General features: G+C 38.0%; 1 protein-coding gene across 1 annotated transcript in view; it reads left to right on the top strand.

Moving 5' to 3' along the window:
* The window catches only part of EP400 (E1A binding protein p400), a 46827-nt gene extending 28797 nt beyond the window's left edge, over positions 1-18030 (top strand). Inside the window, exons 26-52 of the mRNA XM_009709707.1 lie at positions 1-29; positions 778-980; positions 1082-1251; positions 1464-1660; positions 2151-2262; positions 2945-3088; positions 3367-3525; positions 3796-3879; positions 4473-4604; positions 4725-4769; positions 4877-5030; positions 5470-5711; positions 6270-6443; positions 7747-7883; positions 8452-8508; positions 8628-8706; positions 9296-9496; positions 10511-10556; positions 10648-10757; positions 11362-11566; positions 12069-12232; positions 12606-12812; positions 13107-13302; positions 13939-14069; positions 14714-14881; positions 15627-15704; positions 17524-18030. The exon at positions 1-29 is cut by the window's left edge and continues 267 nt beyond it. Coding sequence (XP_009708009.1) covers positions 1-29; positions 778-980; positions 1082-1251; positions 1464-1660; positions 2151-2262; positions 2945-3088; positions 3367-3525; positions 3796-3879; positions 4473-4604; positions 4725-4769; positions 4877-5030; positions 5470-5711; positions 6270-6443; positions 7747-7883; positions 8452-8508; positions 8628-8706; positions 9296-9496; positions 10511-10556; positions 10648-10757; positions 11362-11566; positions 12069-12232; positions 12606-12812; positions 13107-13302; positions 13939-14069; positions 14714-14881; positions 15627-15704; positions 17524-17796 — 3897 coding nt within the window. The 3' untranslated portion in view covers positions 17797-18030. The remainder of the gene's footprint in view (positions 30-777; positions 981-1081; positions 1252-1463; positions 1661-2150; positions 2263-2944; positions 3089-3366; positions 3526-3795; positions 3880-4472; positions 4605-4724; positions 4770-4876; positions 5031-5469; positions 5712-6269; positions 6444-7746; positions 7884-8451; positions 8509-8627; positions 8707-9295; positions 9497-10510; positions 10557-10647; positions 10758-11361; positions 11567-12068; positions 12233-12605; positions 12813-13106; positions 13303-13938; positions 14070-14713; positions 14882-15626; positions 15705-17523) is intronic.
* The last annotated feature ends 392 nt before the right edge of the window (positions 18031-18422 follow it).

Here is an 18422-nt window from a genome sequence, read left to right on the forward strand (position 1 = left end):
CAAGAATCTCTAAAAGATGTTGTTAACAGGTAATGTGTGACTTTGCCTTGTGAGCCTTTACTACATTTAGTTATTTCTTAAACACTCTTTTCAAAAAAGCTTTAAAACCTTGTTTCTGCTCATGAGCTTGTTTGGTTTAGACCGATTTGTTTAACAGTAAGTGATGTGCAGTATGAACATAAAAATAAGTGACTTCTGTTTCTTTTAACATCTTTATTATAAAAGTTTTCAATGCCTCATTCCTAATTTCAAGCCCAAATTCAGCTGACGGTACTTCATCTTACATTCTTATGCTTTGGATTTACTTCTGAGTAGGTACCTCTTGGAGCCAACCAACAAGAGTTAAGACACACGAGATGTAGGCAGAAGCTAGTTTAGCTAAAGCTGACGTTTAGTGGATTGTGTACAGAGCAATAGCTACAGTTTTCTAGAAACATGAAATACGATTAGGAGAACTGAAACTTTTTTGAATTGCTTTTAGTAAGTTTGGTACGATGGGTGTTTCTTGTGTTTGAGCTCCAGTGACTGAATACAGCGGTTGCAGTGCAAACACCTTAAGAGAAGCTATCAAAGCAGACAAAAGAAAACAAAACAAAAAAATAAAGGGAGATAGAGAGTATTAACACTTTGAAGGTATGCAGCACTTACTAAGTCACTTAAAGTAGTTAGACAATAGTGTAAAATTACATGGTTGACATGCTGAAAATTATTGCTGCAGATGATAATTTTTATGTAACTTTTTAAACTGATATTCCCTTGTTTTGATGCTTTTCTCAGGGCTCTCTTCGTATTGCCAGCTGCAGTTGCTGCTCCCCCATGTTTGTATGTAGCAAATCCTCCCCCTTCATATAGTCACAGATTGAAACTTCTTAAGCACAGTCTTAAGCAGAAGGCAGCTCCACACTTGCATCAATTGCAACAGATTACAACTCCTCACTTGCTACAGTTTCCTGACCTCCGACTGGTGCAGTATGATTCAGGTAAAGGAGGACATTTGGTGATAATATTTCAGTAATTTCCTGTTTCACAGGAATGGAATTTCTGTATAAAACCATTGTTGGTTTTCTTGTTTGAAATACAGGAAAATTAGAAGCTCTTGCTGTCTTGCTTCAAAAGTTGAAATCTGAAGGGCGCCGTGTGCTGATTTTGTCGCAGATGATTCTGATGTTGGACATACTGGAATTGTTCCTGAATTTCCACTTCCTCACGTTTGTGAGGATTGATGAATATGCTAACCATGAACAACGGCAGGTAAGTTTGCCCTAACAGTTGTCCACTAGTACAGCAATATGTGGTGCTCAGGCTTTTATATACTACAGCAGGGGAAGGAGATTTGCATTGTTTCTTACTCATTTTGAAACCTTGACTTGATTTTGTCTATTTTTTATTAGGCTATAGTGAATTTGGTTTGGTATTTTATTTTGGTGTATAGCTTATTAACTCCTTTTATTCTGTTCACATAGGAGCTGATGAAAATTTTCAACAGAGACAAGCGCATTTTCTGTGCCATCCTTTCCTCTCACAGTCGTTCCACTGGAGTCAATCTGGTTGAGGCAGACACCGTTGTGTTTTATGACAATGATCTAAACCCAGTGATGGATGCAAAAGCTCAGGAATGGTGTGACAGAATTGGGAGATGCAAAGATATCCATATATACAGGTGATGGTTACAGATCAACGACTGCTCTTTGGCATGCTGTAATGTAAGGTTAATTCAGATAGTGCTGCTCTGTGTGATCTGAAATAAGGTGGAAACAGTTCTAAAAACTTCATCTCACTTTAATAAAAAAGATACCAGGTTATGATATGAAAATACGGTCTTTCGTAACACCAAATGTAATGAATGAATCACACGTACGTGGTTTTTGTCTGTTAGTTTGCATGGAATTTTTTAAGTGAGGTGGCTTTTGATTGTTTTTTTTTTTTTTAATTACACTAATTGTTAAAAGAAAGCTGTAAAGTAGAGGTGGCAGTATGTGTTTTGTTCTGGGCCTGTACCAGAACTAAAAAAAAACAACCCCACAAACCACCATATTTTAAGAGTTCAGTGTTATTCTCTGAGGGCAATTTCTCTTCTTGTTACTGAAAGTTGTTTTGGAAATGACTTATCAAATTTCTATTCTTTCCTTTTTTTTTTTTTTTTTTTTTAGGCTTGTCAGTGGTAATTCTGTGGAAGAGAAACTTTTGAAAAATGGCACAAAGGACTTGATCAGAGAAGTAGCTGCTCAGGGAAATGACTATTCAATGGCCTTTTTAACCCAGGTAAGTTAATAGTCAAAATAAATTCAAGCATCTGTGTTGGAGGGTTTAATAACAGTTTAGTAGACGTCTGTTTGAGCTAGAATTGATAGGTAAGCATGTTAGATTTCATTATTACTTTAACTGTAGGTGTTAGGGCCACATTCTCTCAAATGCTGTCTATCTGCTTTTGTTCCATTACTTGCATAGTAACGCACAGGCATCACCTATGTGACTTAATATATTCTGGTTTCTTGCACCCTGCTGAAGAATTCTGCAGAGCTTGTAAGGATAAAGGTTCCAACAGCTTTAAAAATGTGAAATACAAAGTTTGGTTATTTAGTAAGTTTGGCTCTCCGTTGCCGCTCTGAAGATGCAGAAGGCAGTGACTGCACTGATGAAGCTAGTCCATCCCCTTCTGGCTCTCTTGGTATGGTGCTGCAGCATGGGACAATGTGTCTTTCTGACTTTCCTATAAATGAACTCTTAACACTTTATTCTGCTCTGTAGTCCTACAGGAGAAAGTTACAGAAGGGAAAATTGTCCATTTTCCAGAAATAATAGATAGAGATTTATTTGTTGTTTAGTCAATCCGTAGTTTATAAGGTCACTTGAACCTGAGCTAATTCAAAGTTATATAAAAAAAATAGAACGGTCCTGAAAGCTGAATGTACTTCTCTTCCTTTTTTTTCTTCTACTTACCAAGCAAACGATTCAGGAATTGTTTGAGGTTCATTCTCCTATGGAGGATTCTGGATTTAGAGTGAAAGCAGAAGAATTTGTAGTACTTTCTCAGGAGCCATCTCCAGCAGAAAATATTTCACCTAAAGTTGCAAGACCATTCATAGAGGTAATGCAACATTAGCATTAAACAACTGCCTTATATTTTTTTATTTGGATAAATTCTGTCAATCTCTTTTTCTGGTACTTTTATGTTGTTTTGTCATTTTCCTTGTAACAAAACTTCCAAAAGCCCACAGATGAGTTGTATACTTTCCGGGTACCGTTTCTCTTGCCTCAGCAGAGACTTATTCCAGAAATTTGTGTTGGATTTTAGTGAACTTATTATGAGGTTTCTTTCCATATTTTTTAATTATTCATTATTTTTAAAATATGTTTTTCTGAAAGGCCCTCAACAGTATTGAACAAGAGGATGAGGAGTCAAATGATCGCATACAAGAAATAGGACCTGAGTCAAGCATTGAATCTTTAATCTCAGAGCTCTGTGAGACAAAATACAATGAAGAGCCCTCACAACTGCAGGAGTTAGTTGCTGTTGTGGATCAGGTACCATGACTTTCCATGAATATTTGGTTAAAAAATAACGTTTAGTTCAAGTGTTTCAGTTTCTTTGCAGTCTGACCTTAAAGCAACTTTGTTGTCTATGGGATTGATACTCCCATTAAGTGGATGGGACATCTCCTACTGACTTAAGATGATAAGGCATCAGAGAGGGAGATTAGTTTTAAGGAGAGCTTTGACACACTCTCCTTCAGTTAACATTTCTATTATTATCCTCACTACTAACTTTTTTTTTTCCTTGATGTGTTCTCTCAGCTGACTCCAATTGAGAAGTATGCTTTGAATTATTTAGAACTGTTCCATGTTTCAGTTGATGAGAATGAGTCACGGTTGAACGAGGTAAAACAACTAATCTTTCTTTTCCATGTTGTTCTGTCATAGTATGTACAACAGGGTTCTATTTTCAATGTGAAGTGGAAGTTTCTCCAGTGATGTGGAGTATATTGTAGGCTCTTCTGTGATCTTGTCTTGCTATACTTTATGAACACTGGAATGCCTTACAGAGAGCTTATTATTTTGGGATTCTCTTGGTTTAAGCAGGTGTCAGTTCTTAATTTCTTTTTTATAAGATGGGAGTGACATTCTTCAGCACAGCTCAGCAAATATTTGTTGTACTCCATTGATAGCGAGGGAAAAATTTCATTAATTTCTGTGAGCCTCCTTATTTGGGTAAAGGAGCTGTGTTCTGATTGTCTTGGTTGTTTAACTGGAGTTCCGAGTTTGCTTTATTTTGCGGGTTTAAAGACCCTCAACAGAGACCAAAAAATCTCTTCAAAATGATTGTGAAAGTACCTGTTAAGAAATTGCTATAAGATTTCTGTGCCTGAAAATGTCAAAGTTCAAGGAGTTTGTCCATAAAAATACGAATTGATGACTTTTAATCCAGTGTCTGCTACTGCATAAAGTTTATACGGAGTCTGACTTTCATCTAGATGGAGTTGAAAACTGCAAAGAAAGCATGGGAAGTCCAGCATATGAAGGAGTTGAAGGAAAAAGAGCAAAAAATGCTTTGGGAGGATGAAGAGGAACTTCTAACCTATACTCGGGAGGATGCATACAACAAAGTAATTCCTCATTGGTCTTGTTTTTCTTAATAGTGTATTTCTTAACATTTACTCTGAGAATACCTTTTCCTTCAGAGTTCAGTTAGATCATTTGAATTGTATTCTCTTTTTGCTATGTAGGAATATGTCTATGAAGGTCCAGATGGACAAACCGAAATAATGCCAGTAAGTAAAAGTAACACCAGGCAGCCTAAACAGGCTTTTTATTTTTTGAAACATAAATATCAATGGAGAATCAATATTGCAGTAACTACAGATTTTGTTCTGTGCAGCTTTGGACTCCTCCCACTCCACCTCAGGATGACAATGATATCTACATAGATTCTGTTATGTGCCTCATGTATGATACCACCCCTATTCCAGAGTCAAAATTGCCTCCGGTGTATGTCAGGAAGGAACGTAAACGACACAAAACAGATCCATCTGGTAAGTGTTTGTTCAAAACTGTTCTGAGGTTTGTTGCTGAAAGTTAAAAGAATCAGGGGATTTTTCATACCTCCTGCATGTCTGGTCCAGTAAAGATCAAATTTGCATGTTTGAAGAGATGAAAAGTCTCATCTCACAGTGGTGTTGAAGCAATAGAATCACTGGAAGCCCCAGTTCTTACAGTATATCTTTCTACTTAGACATACAGGTGTTTTTAAAAGGACAGTTTTAGAAAACAGGCATTCTAATATGTGAGTTAGGACAAGGCTGATCTTACTTTATACCAAGCTTCGTTTAGTTACTGACAGTATGCTTTTAAGAGGCAGTGGGGAATACTCTGTACACATGTAGGAGCATGTTGTGGCTATAAGTAGCAGAGGAATGAAAGAATGGTAGTAACTATTTACCAGGAATGTGGGGGGGGTTCTTTGTGTCTTAGCTGCAGGTAGGAAGAAAAAGCAACGCCATGGAGAGACAGTTATTCCACCTCGTTCACTTTTTGATCGAGCAACTCCAGGAATGTTGAAAATGCGCCGAGAGGGCAAAGAGCAAAAGAAAAACATCTTGTTGAAACAACAAACACAGTTTGCAAAGCCTTTGCCGACTCTTGTCAAACCAGCTACTGAGGCTGGGCAGGATAATCCAGAGTGGTTGATCAGTGAAGACTGGGCACTTCTGCAGGTCAGATGATACCTGCACTTTCTGCTGTTATTACTTACAGTATTTTGGCTTCTAATTTCAGAAATGGCTCTTTCTGTACTTTATCTCTTCAAGGTTATTTCTAATTCTTAATGGCTAGTTTGGCATTTTGCTGACATAACTCAGATTGCCTATCCTTTGTGTTCCTCTAAGGATAAAATAATGGTTAAACTACAAAGTGCATGATTAAGTCCTATTTTTGTTGTAGAGAACACTTACTATTATGTTTCAGATTAGTTGTGCTGGCTGGACATTGGATAATGCAGCTAAGATTCTTCCCACCTTTGAGAACAGAGTAGCATTTGAATGGCAGCTCTCTGTTCCTCTTATACCAATCTCCCAAGTGTTTCCTTGCACATCAGTCTGCATAATAGCATTTTATGCTTATTTATTCTCTGTGAATGTAAGTGAATCCATAGCCTGAGCCCTAAGCTATCTGCATCATTATAGTAATAGTGTGTGGACACATGCAGATAAGGGTAGGTTTGGAAGATTGGAATGATTTGTCATCTGAAGCTTTTGTACCTTTATCTATTGTAGGCAGTGAAGCAGCTGCTGGAGCTTCCTTTAAATCTTGCTGTTGTATCGCCGGCACACACCCCCAATTGGGACCTTGTTAGTGATGTTGTTAACTCATGCAGCAGAGTCTATCGCTCACCAAAACAATGCCGAAACAGATACGAAAATGTCATTATTCCAAGGGAAGAAGGAAAGGTGAGTTTACATAGAATGATGCGTCTTTTTTTACCTTAAGTTTGTAGAGTTTTTTTTCCTTATCTGCGTAAACACTTGTTTTTTGTTAAATGTTTCAACAGTGTAAATAAATAACTTTTAAAAGATTATAAAATTATCCTCATCAGGATTTCCACTTATTTTATGTGATTTCTTTGAAAAGAAAAAGCACCTGAACAAAATCTTCCACAAAAGATCATCTAACTTTCCTTCTTATTTTACAGCTAATGTACGAAGCTAATCCTAAAAAGAAGACAAAAAGTATTTATAAGGTGTGCATTGGTATTCTTTCAAAATCAAATCTAGACACTGTGGTATTTAGCAACAATGGAGGTGGGCAGATAATTCCTATGAGATCCATGTTGAGTGTTACTTGAGTTCTGAAACATCAATTAAAATTCCACATTTATTTTTCCTTTCTTTGTTGATACAGTGGATTGACACCAGACTTCAGCTTTTGGATTTGATAGATAAATTTTAAATCATACCAGAAGTTTGTGATTTCACTTACTGTAGTGGGTACTTTTCCACCTAACAACCACCATGTAACTTATCCTGATTATTATGATGTTACTTAAGACCTGTAAGAATGTCCTTCATGCTAGAGTCTAAATGGATTACAAATGTATAGCAAATTTAACGCTTGAAGAACCTTTTAGTAAATGAGGATAATAGTTCGCTACAGAAACAAAAATAAATTCCATGATTATAAATAACTTCTTCCAAACCATACAGCAATTTAGTGACAGAACTGGGTAGAGAATCTAGAACTTCTGACTGTAGTCCCATTCTCTGACTGATAAGCAGGTTTGTCCCTGACTGTCAGCTTCTACTTAGGAGAAGTCAAATGTTAGAATGGCATGGTGTGTTGGATGTTAATGTAGCTTTGTTGGGAGAGCAGTGCAGTGATGGTTTTATTGTTATGTGTGCGCTATGCATAACTGTAAACTAATGGGCTCTTGGTTTGGGTACTGAATTAAACTTGCAAAATCTAAACTAAAGCAAAGGTTCTTTTTCAAATTAGAGTTTGCCATTTTGTATGTCCCCAAGTGCTGATGCCAGTGTGACCGTGAGAACTGCTCCTTATTTTGCTCTTTCTTTATATATTTCCCATAGAGTTTTGTGTAACAGTAAGTTATCAGTGACACGAGGCAGAAACCAGTCTGTGATAGATATGTTGGAGTACGTTTTTAAATAATCTACAAGCGCACCATGTGTTTATACGTAGACAAAATGCCATGTGGGTGTGTTCGCAATTGAAAGTTGGTTTGTTTTCATTTTTTAGACTAAAAACAGTCGCCCACTTCGTACCAATCAGATCTATGCTCAAGATGAGGGTGCAACCCACACGCAACTTTATACTAATCATTTTGAGATGATGAAAATGATTGCAGGGAAAAGAAGTCCACCTATCAAACCTCTGTAAGTTTAATTGGGATTATTTGATCTCCGTGTCACCACACATCTCCTGGAAACTGTGTTCTGAATGGCTCTCGCAACTGAGAATTATTTTACTCTCTGTTTCAAACTGCTGTTTTGTTTCTCTGTTCTTGATCTCTTTCCTTGCGTCCTGGTCTTGAGTTAGTAAAACACGTTCATATTTCATGTCTTTAGGTTAGCTTTTACTCGCGGCATGAATTTGTTTTGCGTTATTAAATAGAGCAGAAGAGCACTTGGTTGTTTTTTTTTTTCTAATCTGCTTTATAAACTACACTTTCGATTTGCCTGAATTGGAAACGTTTTGATGTCTATGCTGTTTAGTAGTGTGGTTTTTTTCTATGTATATTTCTGCAGTAACTTTTTCTGTATTCATTTAATATTTACTCTGAGTCTCTCTTAAAATGTCTATCTGTATGCAGGCTCCAGTACTGGTGGGGAATATCATGAAAACTTCAGTAAAACTGCAGTGTTATCTGCTAAAACTTGTGAAATTAAATAATTGTTTTAAAGTTTTTTCTGTCTCCAGTAATACTGTTTTGATCAATTTCAGACTTGGTATGAATCCTTTCCAGAAGAATCCAAAGCATGCATCAGTGCTTGCAGAAAGGTGAGCAGTCTGTCTTAAAGGAGTTACAAATTGCATAAAAGTACTTTTTTAATTTTCTTTTTTAACTTTCAGTTATTTATTTTTAATGATTGTGTGCTTTGTCTTATCGTTGTTTCTAGTGGAATCAACTACGATAAGCCACTTCCTCCAATTCAGGTTGCATCCCTCCGAGCAGAACGTATTGCAAAAGAGAAAAAGGTATGGTCTCCATCTCAGCTATACATATGACTACAGTAATTAAAAAAATTAGACTACAGAGGAAGTACGAGAAAACCTGCCTCCTGGGAGAAGTTTGGCGGTACAGTAGATATTATGAGCAGCTGCAAATTGTTCACGTACTAGGGTTTAGATATCCAAAGTCCAAAGTGGGACCTTTCCTTTTGCCTGTACAACACACAAGTACTCATTGTTTAGAAGCATCTGTTTGGAAGATACATTAAAATCATGTAAAAATTTTGTTTCATTCTTGACCATTCTTTAGCCTCCTTTCTTACATTATTCAGAAAGAGATACTCGTCCTTGCTTGTTGATGGTAAAGTGCTTGTTGGGCTATGCTCTAAACCATATAACCATGAATGTAGCTTGTAGTTTGAAACTAGCTGGGTCACGTAACTTGGAGTTAGAGTTACAGAGAAGACAAATTTGTATGCTGTCTCTGCACACACATATTATATATGTGTTTAGAGTTAAAGGAGTTTTGTTTGTTGTTTTGTTTTTACAAAAAATACATCCTGATTGTTACATGCATTGTTCCGAAGACTATGAAGCTCACACTTTGATTTCCTAGGCTTTGGCTGAACAGCAGAGGGCACAGCAACAGACCGGCCCACAGCCTCAGCAGCAGCAAGCTGGCCAGCAGCAAGCTCAGCAACCAGCTGTACAGCAAGCACAAGCCCAACCTCAGCCACAGGCTCAAGCACAGGTAGTTCAGCAGCCACAGGCAGTAGTGCAGACTGCAGTAACTACTGTGGCCAACACAGCAGTATTGGTAAGAAAGGGAGGGCTTGGTGCCTCTGATGTAGTAACTTCAGTTCTTCTGTGTGTACCATATTTACGTGTTTTGTTTTGCTCTGGAAAGTGAGAATTTTAGGTCAGTAGTGAGATAAAAGCTATGTCTGTCTGTCTTCTTTTTTTTCCCTGAGTATGCTGGGTTATCTTCTCTTTTGCTCATTTATTAAGACTGTGTTTGTACCATTATAGCAATAGGTCTTGGCATTCCGAGGTGGAAAAACACCATATCCTTTGCAAAGACTTTTTTCATTTTTCAGTTTAGACTTTAATCAAATCTAAGCAAATACATTTATAGAGTCAGTGAATGGTGTTTTTACAGAGAACTTTGAGAATGAAGAGAATGTAGCTGTAAGAGCTACTCTGTTAAAGTAACTTAAAAACCAAAGCTTTATTAACCTTTGCAAGGCAAGTTGCATCCTACAAGACCTGCGATGGTTGTTTTATTGCAAATCTGTGCAAAGTTTTCATGACTTCCTTAAATCTAGAGTCTATTTTAATGAATCTGATGACAGGTCTGAGGCTTTTGTTTTTAGAGCCAATCTAGTTTGCCTACTAATGTGTGCAGGCAGTAGTGATTTTATTTTGCTTTTTGAAGGGCAAGAATACTACAGCTTTACAGAAAAAGACAGAGGATGGGTTCTGACCCAAAAATATTGCTGTGTAGCTGCTGCTCAGTGATGTTCATGTGTGAGTGGTGTGCCAGAGTGAGATATTGCTCCCTTCTTCTGCTAACAAGGATGTCAAATGACCAGTATTTACCAAACATTTGACTGGTCTCCAATTGCTCATTAGTGTGGCAGAATCCTAATATATACATCAGTTGTTGTTGATATGTAGAATGAATGAACAACTACAGAAGTATCTGTGCCTTTTTCTTATTTTGTCACTTCTGGAATACAGCATTGTGTTAAACAGCGTAGTAGAGTAAAAGCTATATTCAGTTTTCTTTTATTGTTTTTCTGAACTGTTACCTCAATTGTCTTCTAAATAGGCGGGCACAATCAAAACAGCAGTTACGGGGACAAGTATACAGACTGGTAAGAACACTTTATAGTTAGGCATTGGAGATGATATGACATTTGGATTTCCATTTTTAGAATCTCACATTTAATCCTGGTTGTCTTCCAGCTACAGTGAGTGGAAATGTCATAGTGAATACCGTTGCTGGAGTCCCTGCTGCTACCTTTCAGCCCATCAATAAACGTCTGGCTTCACCTGTTATACCTGGAACATTGACTGTGAGTAGATCACGTCACTGGTTGTGTCCCTGGACTGATCTTGGTTGCATGTTTTATCAGCGTATCTGTTTTCTTCTTTAGCTTTCCATGTTATCAGAAACTCTGCTTCTTGCAAATTTCATGTGCATCATGTGATTCTGTATCAAACCCCTCTCCCTTACCAAAATACCAGAACATACTGGAACAGTTTATCAGAAAAAAGTACCTAATAGGTACTACTGTTAAAAATAGTTTGTAGATGAGTGCTGTCATAAGCAGTGTATTACGTCGTTATCATTTTCAGCCTGTAACTGTTTTGTGCTTTTTTAATCTTTATTATTATTTTAATAGTTTAGGACTGTGGAAGACAAAGCAAAAAATTGAAAGGTAGTAAGATGAAATTTCTGTAATGTAGCTAAGGGTTTGGTGATCAGCCTGTTTGTTTGAAAAATTTTTAACCAGATCTGAACAGATAGATGTATTAGAAAGATTTGGACCTTCTTTGCTTTTGCAATGCTTTTGCATTTTTGCTGTTTCTAAAATTGTATAGTCCATTTCCAGAAGGTTCCATAGCTTTATGTGAGGTATGGAAGCTGTGAGAAATAATGACTGTATTCCTTTTCAGACTTCGGGAGGCACTGCAACTGCACAAGTGGTACATACCCAGCAGCGAACTGCGGCAGCCCCTGCTGCTTCCACAGAACTGGTGACCATAGCATCTACCCAGGGAGTTCGTGCAGTAACGTCAGTGACTGCATCAGCAGTTGTAACTACAAACTTAACACCCGTGCAGACCCAGGCAAGATCTTTGGTCACTCAAGTTACACCAGGTAATAATCATGTGTTTAGGGATTTTTTCCGAGGGTACATAAAAGGCCCCAGAATTTTTGTAGGTTGCTTGCCACCATAGCTCCACAATATGGAAAGGCTGGATTTGTTGGCAGCACAATTGAACAGTGCTATGATTTTTAACTTGCTTTATCGTTGGTGCTCCGATTATGTTTTTCTCCAGTATTTCTGGATAAAGTGTTGCAGTAGAGAGCTCCTTGGTCCCTAGGCATCACAATTAAAAATGATTATTAATAATCTAGCAGTAAAATATTAGAATTGACTGCCTCAACTAAAAAACATTGTGAATAAAGGAGCATATATTTTAATATTTACTCTGCTTTTGCATCATGTTTCTGCTAATGTGTTGTTATTTGTAGTTAGTCTACAAACTGTGCTGGAGCAGGAAAACATGCATTTAACAGCTTGGCTTTTCAGGTGAAATCAATGAATTAAACAGTTGAAAATCTTTCTTCAGAGCATTTTGTTTTCCTTTATTCACAGCCACACCAACAGTCCAGCTGTCCGGCAAAACAATCACCCCTGCTCACTTCCAGCTTTTGAGGCAACAGCAGCAGCAGGCTGCTCAGGTGCAGGTCCCACAGATTCAGGCTCAGGGACAAGCCCAGTCTCCAGCTCAAATAAAAACCGTAGGGAAATTGTCACAGGTGAGGAAATGCTTCTGAACATAGCACGTTACTCTCATTATTATTGTAAACATCATTAGCAGTGTGTGTTGTATCCTGTTTTCTTGGGCTAGAGTGAAATTTCTTAAATTTGGTCCTACTAAAATTTCATGAAGGCAGTGAGTCTGATAGCCATTTCAAATAGTACCACTGTCGCAGTAGGTCAGGATGTAAACCACTTACTATTACTTATTCACTGGCAACCCATTCCATGAAGGAATTGCTTTCTTAGCTCTTTGATCTTAACTAAAGTCTGAAATAGGTTGTGTCTCCTTTAAAGCTCCAGATTCATCTCCATTTTTTTCCTCTAGTCATGTAAAAGATTGGAAATGATGTAAATTTTTTATTTTTGCAGGAGCAGCTGATCAAGTTGCAGAAGCAGAAACTGCAGCTTCCCCAGCAGCAGGCAGCACAGCAGACACAGCAAGGGGCACAACAGCAAACAGCACAAGTACAAGTGCAACAGCAACAGCAAACTCAACAACTCACTGCTGTTACAGCACCTCGTCCTGGTGCAGTTCTTGCAGGCACTACTGTGACAAACCTGCAGGTTGCTCGTCTTGTAAGTTGTCTTTGACTTTGCAAAAACACCTTATTCTCTTTGCTGATTTAAATGAACTGGATGTGGTCATTCACGCACACAAGTGCTGTTTGCATTACTTAGGCGGTACAAAATATACAGCTGTAACATAAATAGCTTTAAATTGCACTTATCCCCTGATACCATCTCTGAATTGTATTACTGTAAAGGAGCAATTATATTTAGAAACATTTACAACTATCACTTTATAATGACCTGTTATATGCAGCGAATATTTTTGTGCCAGTACAATAATCTTCATTCCTTACTGCTTAGACTCGTGTTCCTGCTTCCCAGCTTCAAGCACAAGGACAGATCCAGGCCCAAACTCCGCAAGCAGCACAGGTTGCTTTGGCAAAGCCTCCGGTCGTGTCTGTTCCAGCTGCTGTTGTGTCATCTGCAGGAGTCACTACACTCCCCGTTACTGTTGCAGGCATTAGTGTTGCCATTGGGCAGCCACAGAAGGCAGCAGGTAATGTCAACACACTTGCTGAAACATAATAAAATTTTAAATCCTACTTTTTAAAAGGTAGGATGTTTCAAGTAATGTCTTCTGTGAGACACTCACGCTTTTTAAAAACTACAATGATAGAGCATTCCCATTTGTTTCAGAAATGAGGTAAGAGAATTACACTTACTCCATTTAATCTGGAGGTTAGTATGATTCTTTAGCCAGATGTGGTTGGGTTTTGTGGTTTGTTTTTGTTTTTTTTGTTTTTTTTTGTTTTTTTAAATGTGTGTTTGATAGTAGGTGAGTAGATATAAAAATAAAGACATAGTAATTTTATTTTTTTAAGTGCAAAATGGAAATAGGAAGACTTGTATTTTGTAACAGTCTCCTGTAGTATGGACAGAATTTTTCCTGTAGGAAGATTATTGTTAGAAAACAAAGTTAGCTTACTCATGCCCTCAGATAACACAATGTTTTCTTCTCCACTGTCAAAGTCATATGTCTTATTCCCATTAAAATCAGTGGGTTATTAGTGCTCAAAGCTATGCAGATGTATAAGTCTATAAAAAGCACAATCTGTGTTTGCAAGCTGTGATTATTGGGACAAAGCAATAAGATGAAGGATCTTACAGTTCTAATTATTTTTGTAATTTTCAGGAGGCCAGACAGTAGTTGCACAGCCGCTGCATGTCCAGCAGCTTCTAAAACTCAAGCATCATCAAGCAGCACAGCAACAAAAAGCTATCCAGCCTCAGGTTGCACAGAGTCAAGCTACTGTGCAGCAAAAGGTACTTCTTGTTTGCTCTCCCATTGACTTCTGTAATGCTTTTGTGGTTATAAAGCTTCAGCTATGAATTACGAGAACGCACCTAGAGTGCCAGTTGGTATTTCTAGGGGTGAATCTTAAGTATATCTAGAGAGAACAGTTTCTCATGTGTCTTGTCAGGTGCTTAATTTTTTCAATAAGGCAGCTGTTTGGTGTGATTTCTCATGTCCCAAACTCGGTTTTCTTTTTTAAGTAACAAACATTAAGATTCTCTTTAGTCACTTCTGATATAACCAAATGTGGAAGATTCCCAAACATTTTCACTGTTTACAATATAATTTGCACAAAATATACTTTTTCCTGAAATGTCATGTTCTCATGGGCTTGGCTGTCAGTCAGCCACCAATATATGTTTTTGGAAGTGTATTATCATATGAAGTGTGTGTATGTGTCCATGCGTATAAGAGAGAACCTTTTCAGTAAATACTTGAAGTGTTTCAGAATATTTGTATAAGTGTGTGAAAGCTTTCACTCATTTTGCTATTACTAATCCTGGGAGGATTTTGTTTCAATAATTAAATGTAATTAATCTTGTTAGCTACATACCTATTCTTTAAAACACACGTATATTTTGTAGTCATTGATGCCTTTTTTCCTCTTCTACAGATAAATGCTCAACAGGTTACAGTCCAAACCCAACAGCAGACTTCACAGCAACAAAAAGTAACTTATACTACACAGCCTGCCATTAAAACACAGTTCTTAACAACTCCAATTTCCCAGACCCAGAAACCAGGTGGAACCCAGCAAGTGCAGGCCCAGATTCAGGTACAGGTAACACAGGTCTATCCCTTCAAACTCTACTGTGAGTGGAGACTTGTAAAGATGACAGGTGATATAGCACTTTAGCACCTACTCATCTTAATTCTAGTCACGCATTTGTTTCGGTTGACTTTGTAGTAAAATTCATTTGTGCTGAATACGTGGCCTTACAGCAGGTCAGAGAAACTATCTGAGCTATAAGTTTGCCTTTCCTCTTTGAAATAAATTGAGTCACTCCTTTTTATTAAGTGAGGGATTCCATACGGTGTTTACTAATGAAACTTCAGCCAGAGTTCTTCCTGTTTTCTGGTGCTGCCTCCCAGCCTAATCTCTGCAGCCAAGAGTAGGTGACAGTTCAGTTATCTTCTTTTCTGCATAAATGGATCAGTCTAACCAAGGGAAAAGGAGTTTAGGAATTGGAAGCCTTACTCTTTCAGAAGTGTATCTCGGACAATGTAGCCCACTAGGACTTCTGTGCTTCCTTCAATTTTATATACAGTTAGGAGGAAATGAGTATGTTGCAGTTAAAATTGAAAATATGACTTTTCCTCTTCCTTTCCTAAGTGCTAAGTGCTTCAATACACTGATCGAAAGAGTTTTACTGAAATTCAGTATCACTGAGAATGCCAAGCTGCAACTTACCATGAACAGGGCTTTGGAAGGCTTTTCACTTGGTAGCGGTTTTGATATAGGTATGGTGTTTTGCTGTTATTAGCAAGTTTTTATTTTGACAAATCTTTATTTTGTGTCACTACAGGTTGCAAAACTCCCACAAGTGGTCCAGCAACAGGCTACTGTTGCCAACATTCAACAGATGGTTTCAGTTTCCCAACAGGTAGGTTTTGCGCTTGTCAAATATAGCACTAGAAACACATTCCTACTGATTTATTTGGAATATGTGTGTTTTTCACCTGATATGTGGCATAGGCAGTATTTTTGAAGGATATAGCAAGTGCCCTTCTATAAAAATGAATTGTGTGAATACTGAGTCAGCTGCTGTATATTCTCTAGTCTAAAACTTTGGTAGGTGGAGCAACGTTTGTTCATCACTGTAGGTGAGCTGAAAAGCAGATTTTAAAAAGTATTTTCTGGAGCTGAAAGAATTTTTAAAAATTGGTTTCTTGTGAGGTATAGTCAAGGTAGCAAATAATTGAACTAATGAGTGCCATCTGAGCTTGCTCTACAAAATCAGGACAAATCGAGGGTTACAAGTTGTTTTGTTCCAGTTCATAAAGCTGGGCCAAGTGCTTTGTAAAAGTCAGAATGGTGTGGTATCTGTTCTAAATGTGGTATGAGAACAGACAGGACTAGGGCAAAGAGAAGGTCAGATCGTTTGGTTTCCCCTCCCCTAACTACCAGGCCATTTATTTAACACTGTTCAGAATAATGTCATTCAGACCATTAACAAGAGGCATAACTTACACAGGTGATTGGCAGGAGTAATTTAACTTTGGACGGCAGATTAAGTTATTGCCTTTGGTGCACAAAAATCTGAGCCAATCAGGTCTTAATGTGTCACAGTTTATAGTGCAGTTTTAGTGCAGAATAAAATCTGTGACTTTATCTTAAAATGATGATAAAGTGGTGTAAGCTGACTGATAATCACCTCAGATGTGAATGCTTCAAGGGCAAGGTGGACAGCAGGAAGTAGAAATGTCATCAGTCAACACAAGTTGTGTTGTTCTCTGTAGTCAGTAAAAGCTCCTAGATAATTTTTCAAGGGACATTAAAAGCTAGATTTTCAAAAGTCATTGATGTTGGCATAACTCTGGGACTGTTGAAGTCCATGGTAAAAAGACAAATAAACAGCTCCCCTGTCACACAGGCCAGTGACATCGGTGGCCGTAGGATTAGGCCATGCTAAGTATTTTTAAAACTGCAGTCTTTTTACCTGCATTTTTAGTGCTTCACAGTGGATTCCTCTTGCATCGGTCAAGAGTTAACTTTCCCCTGCAAAAGCCCTTTCAGCTTCATTTGGCTTCTCCCTCTGACAAAGGCAGCTGAAGCTGCTCAGTTTTCATTACTTTGTCCTCTGAACAAGGAGATGTTGAATTTTTTCCTCCCTTGCTCTGGGTAGAGCTATGGAAATTAGATTTCTGGATGGAGTTCAAATTATTCTACCCTAAATTGGCAATAGAGGCTGGCAGCTGTAGTCTGAAACGGTAATGTCAGAGACTGGTAGGAAACCTCAGTGGCTGTATTTATTGTCACAATATGGGTGCAGAGTCAGTGTTTTTAACCTCTTTGATCCTCTATCTATCCCTCTGTTCTTTTCCCTGTTCCTTCACTTCTGCTTCTGCAGTACAGGATTCCTCCTGCTTATTGAGTGGGCTCTGTACCTTCCATCTTCTGTAAAGGATCTGGGGGAATGCCCTTTGATTTGCACTGCAGAGATCTGAGTTACAGACATCTTGGCTCTTAGTTCTAATTTATAAGGCTTTAGAACTATGTAACAGAACAGTGTTTCTCAGTGAAATCACAGAGCCTATGTTCCCAGAATCCCTCCCAGCCTTCCTACTTCGTTCAAGATGCTTGGCAGTCAAGAGAGCAAATGACTCTATAAGTAAATGCCTTCTGTAGAGTGGAAATGTAATGAGTGCTCCATTTAATGCCAACCTGTTCTTTTGTAATTGCCTTCTCATCCTAATGTCTAGGTACAAGCTCAACCCCAAACTGTGACACTTTCTCAGACAACAGCAGGTCAGCAGCAGGTTCAGGTGATTCCTGCAACGACTGCTACTGCTCAGGTTGTCCAGCAGAAACTGATACAACAGCAAGTCGTGACAACAGCATCTCCCCAGATTCAAGCTCCAGGTGTACAGAATCCAGCCCAGACACCAGCAACATCTGAAGCCCAGAATCAGCAAGCAAAAGTACAAATGAGGACGCCTACTGTCAGATTAAAGGCACCTACTAAACCAAGCTGAATGAATGATTAAAATGCAATAACAGGGAAACACAGCATTTCTTGTTTGCTAAGCCAAGTGAGAAGCTACTCCAAACATCCAAATGAAGACAAACCACCTCTATTTTTTTTTTTTAGCAGAAGGTTTTGATGGTGAACATTTAAACATGGGAACTCTCATATAACTTCCGCGTATTAGCAAATGTTTAGCACTCAAAATCTGTACAAGGTGCATTCTGCCAGTGTTCTCTGTGCTCATTCAAACCAGATAAAGGAAACATTACTTACATTTAAATTCTGCCCAGCTTCACAAAAGTGAAATGGTAATATGCCAATAAATGTCAGTAAAATTCATCTATGTTAGCGTACCACAAACTGCCCATGGGAATATGCAGTCCTTTGCTATAGTTTGGATGTGCACTCAGTATCCACAGTGAAGCCATTGAAAGAACCAAGTGTGGCTAATATAGCAAAATATTTTCCGTCTCTATAAAAGCTGCGTGTTGTTCTCGCTTGAGGTAAATACCTCTGGAAGATCTAACGTATTTGAAGTGCTCCCTGCAAAGTTTAGCCAATAAATGTGAAAACCTGTAAGTATATGTAATTAAAAAGGAAAAAAAGTTTCATTCTCCATTTTTGTAAGTCTTT

This window comes from Cariama cristata, unplaced genomic scaffold, assembly GCF_000690535.1.
Source record: "Cariama cristata isolate BGI_N322 unplaced genomic scaffold, ASM69053v1 scaffold43571, whole genome shotgun sequence".
Taxonomy (NCBI): Eukaryota; Metazoa; Chordata; class Aves; order Cariamiformes; family Cariamidae; genus Cariama; species Cariama cristata.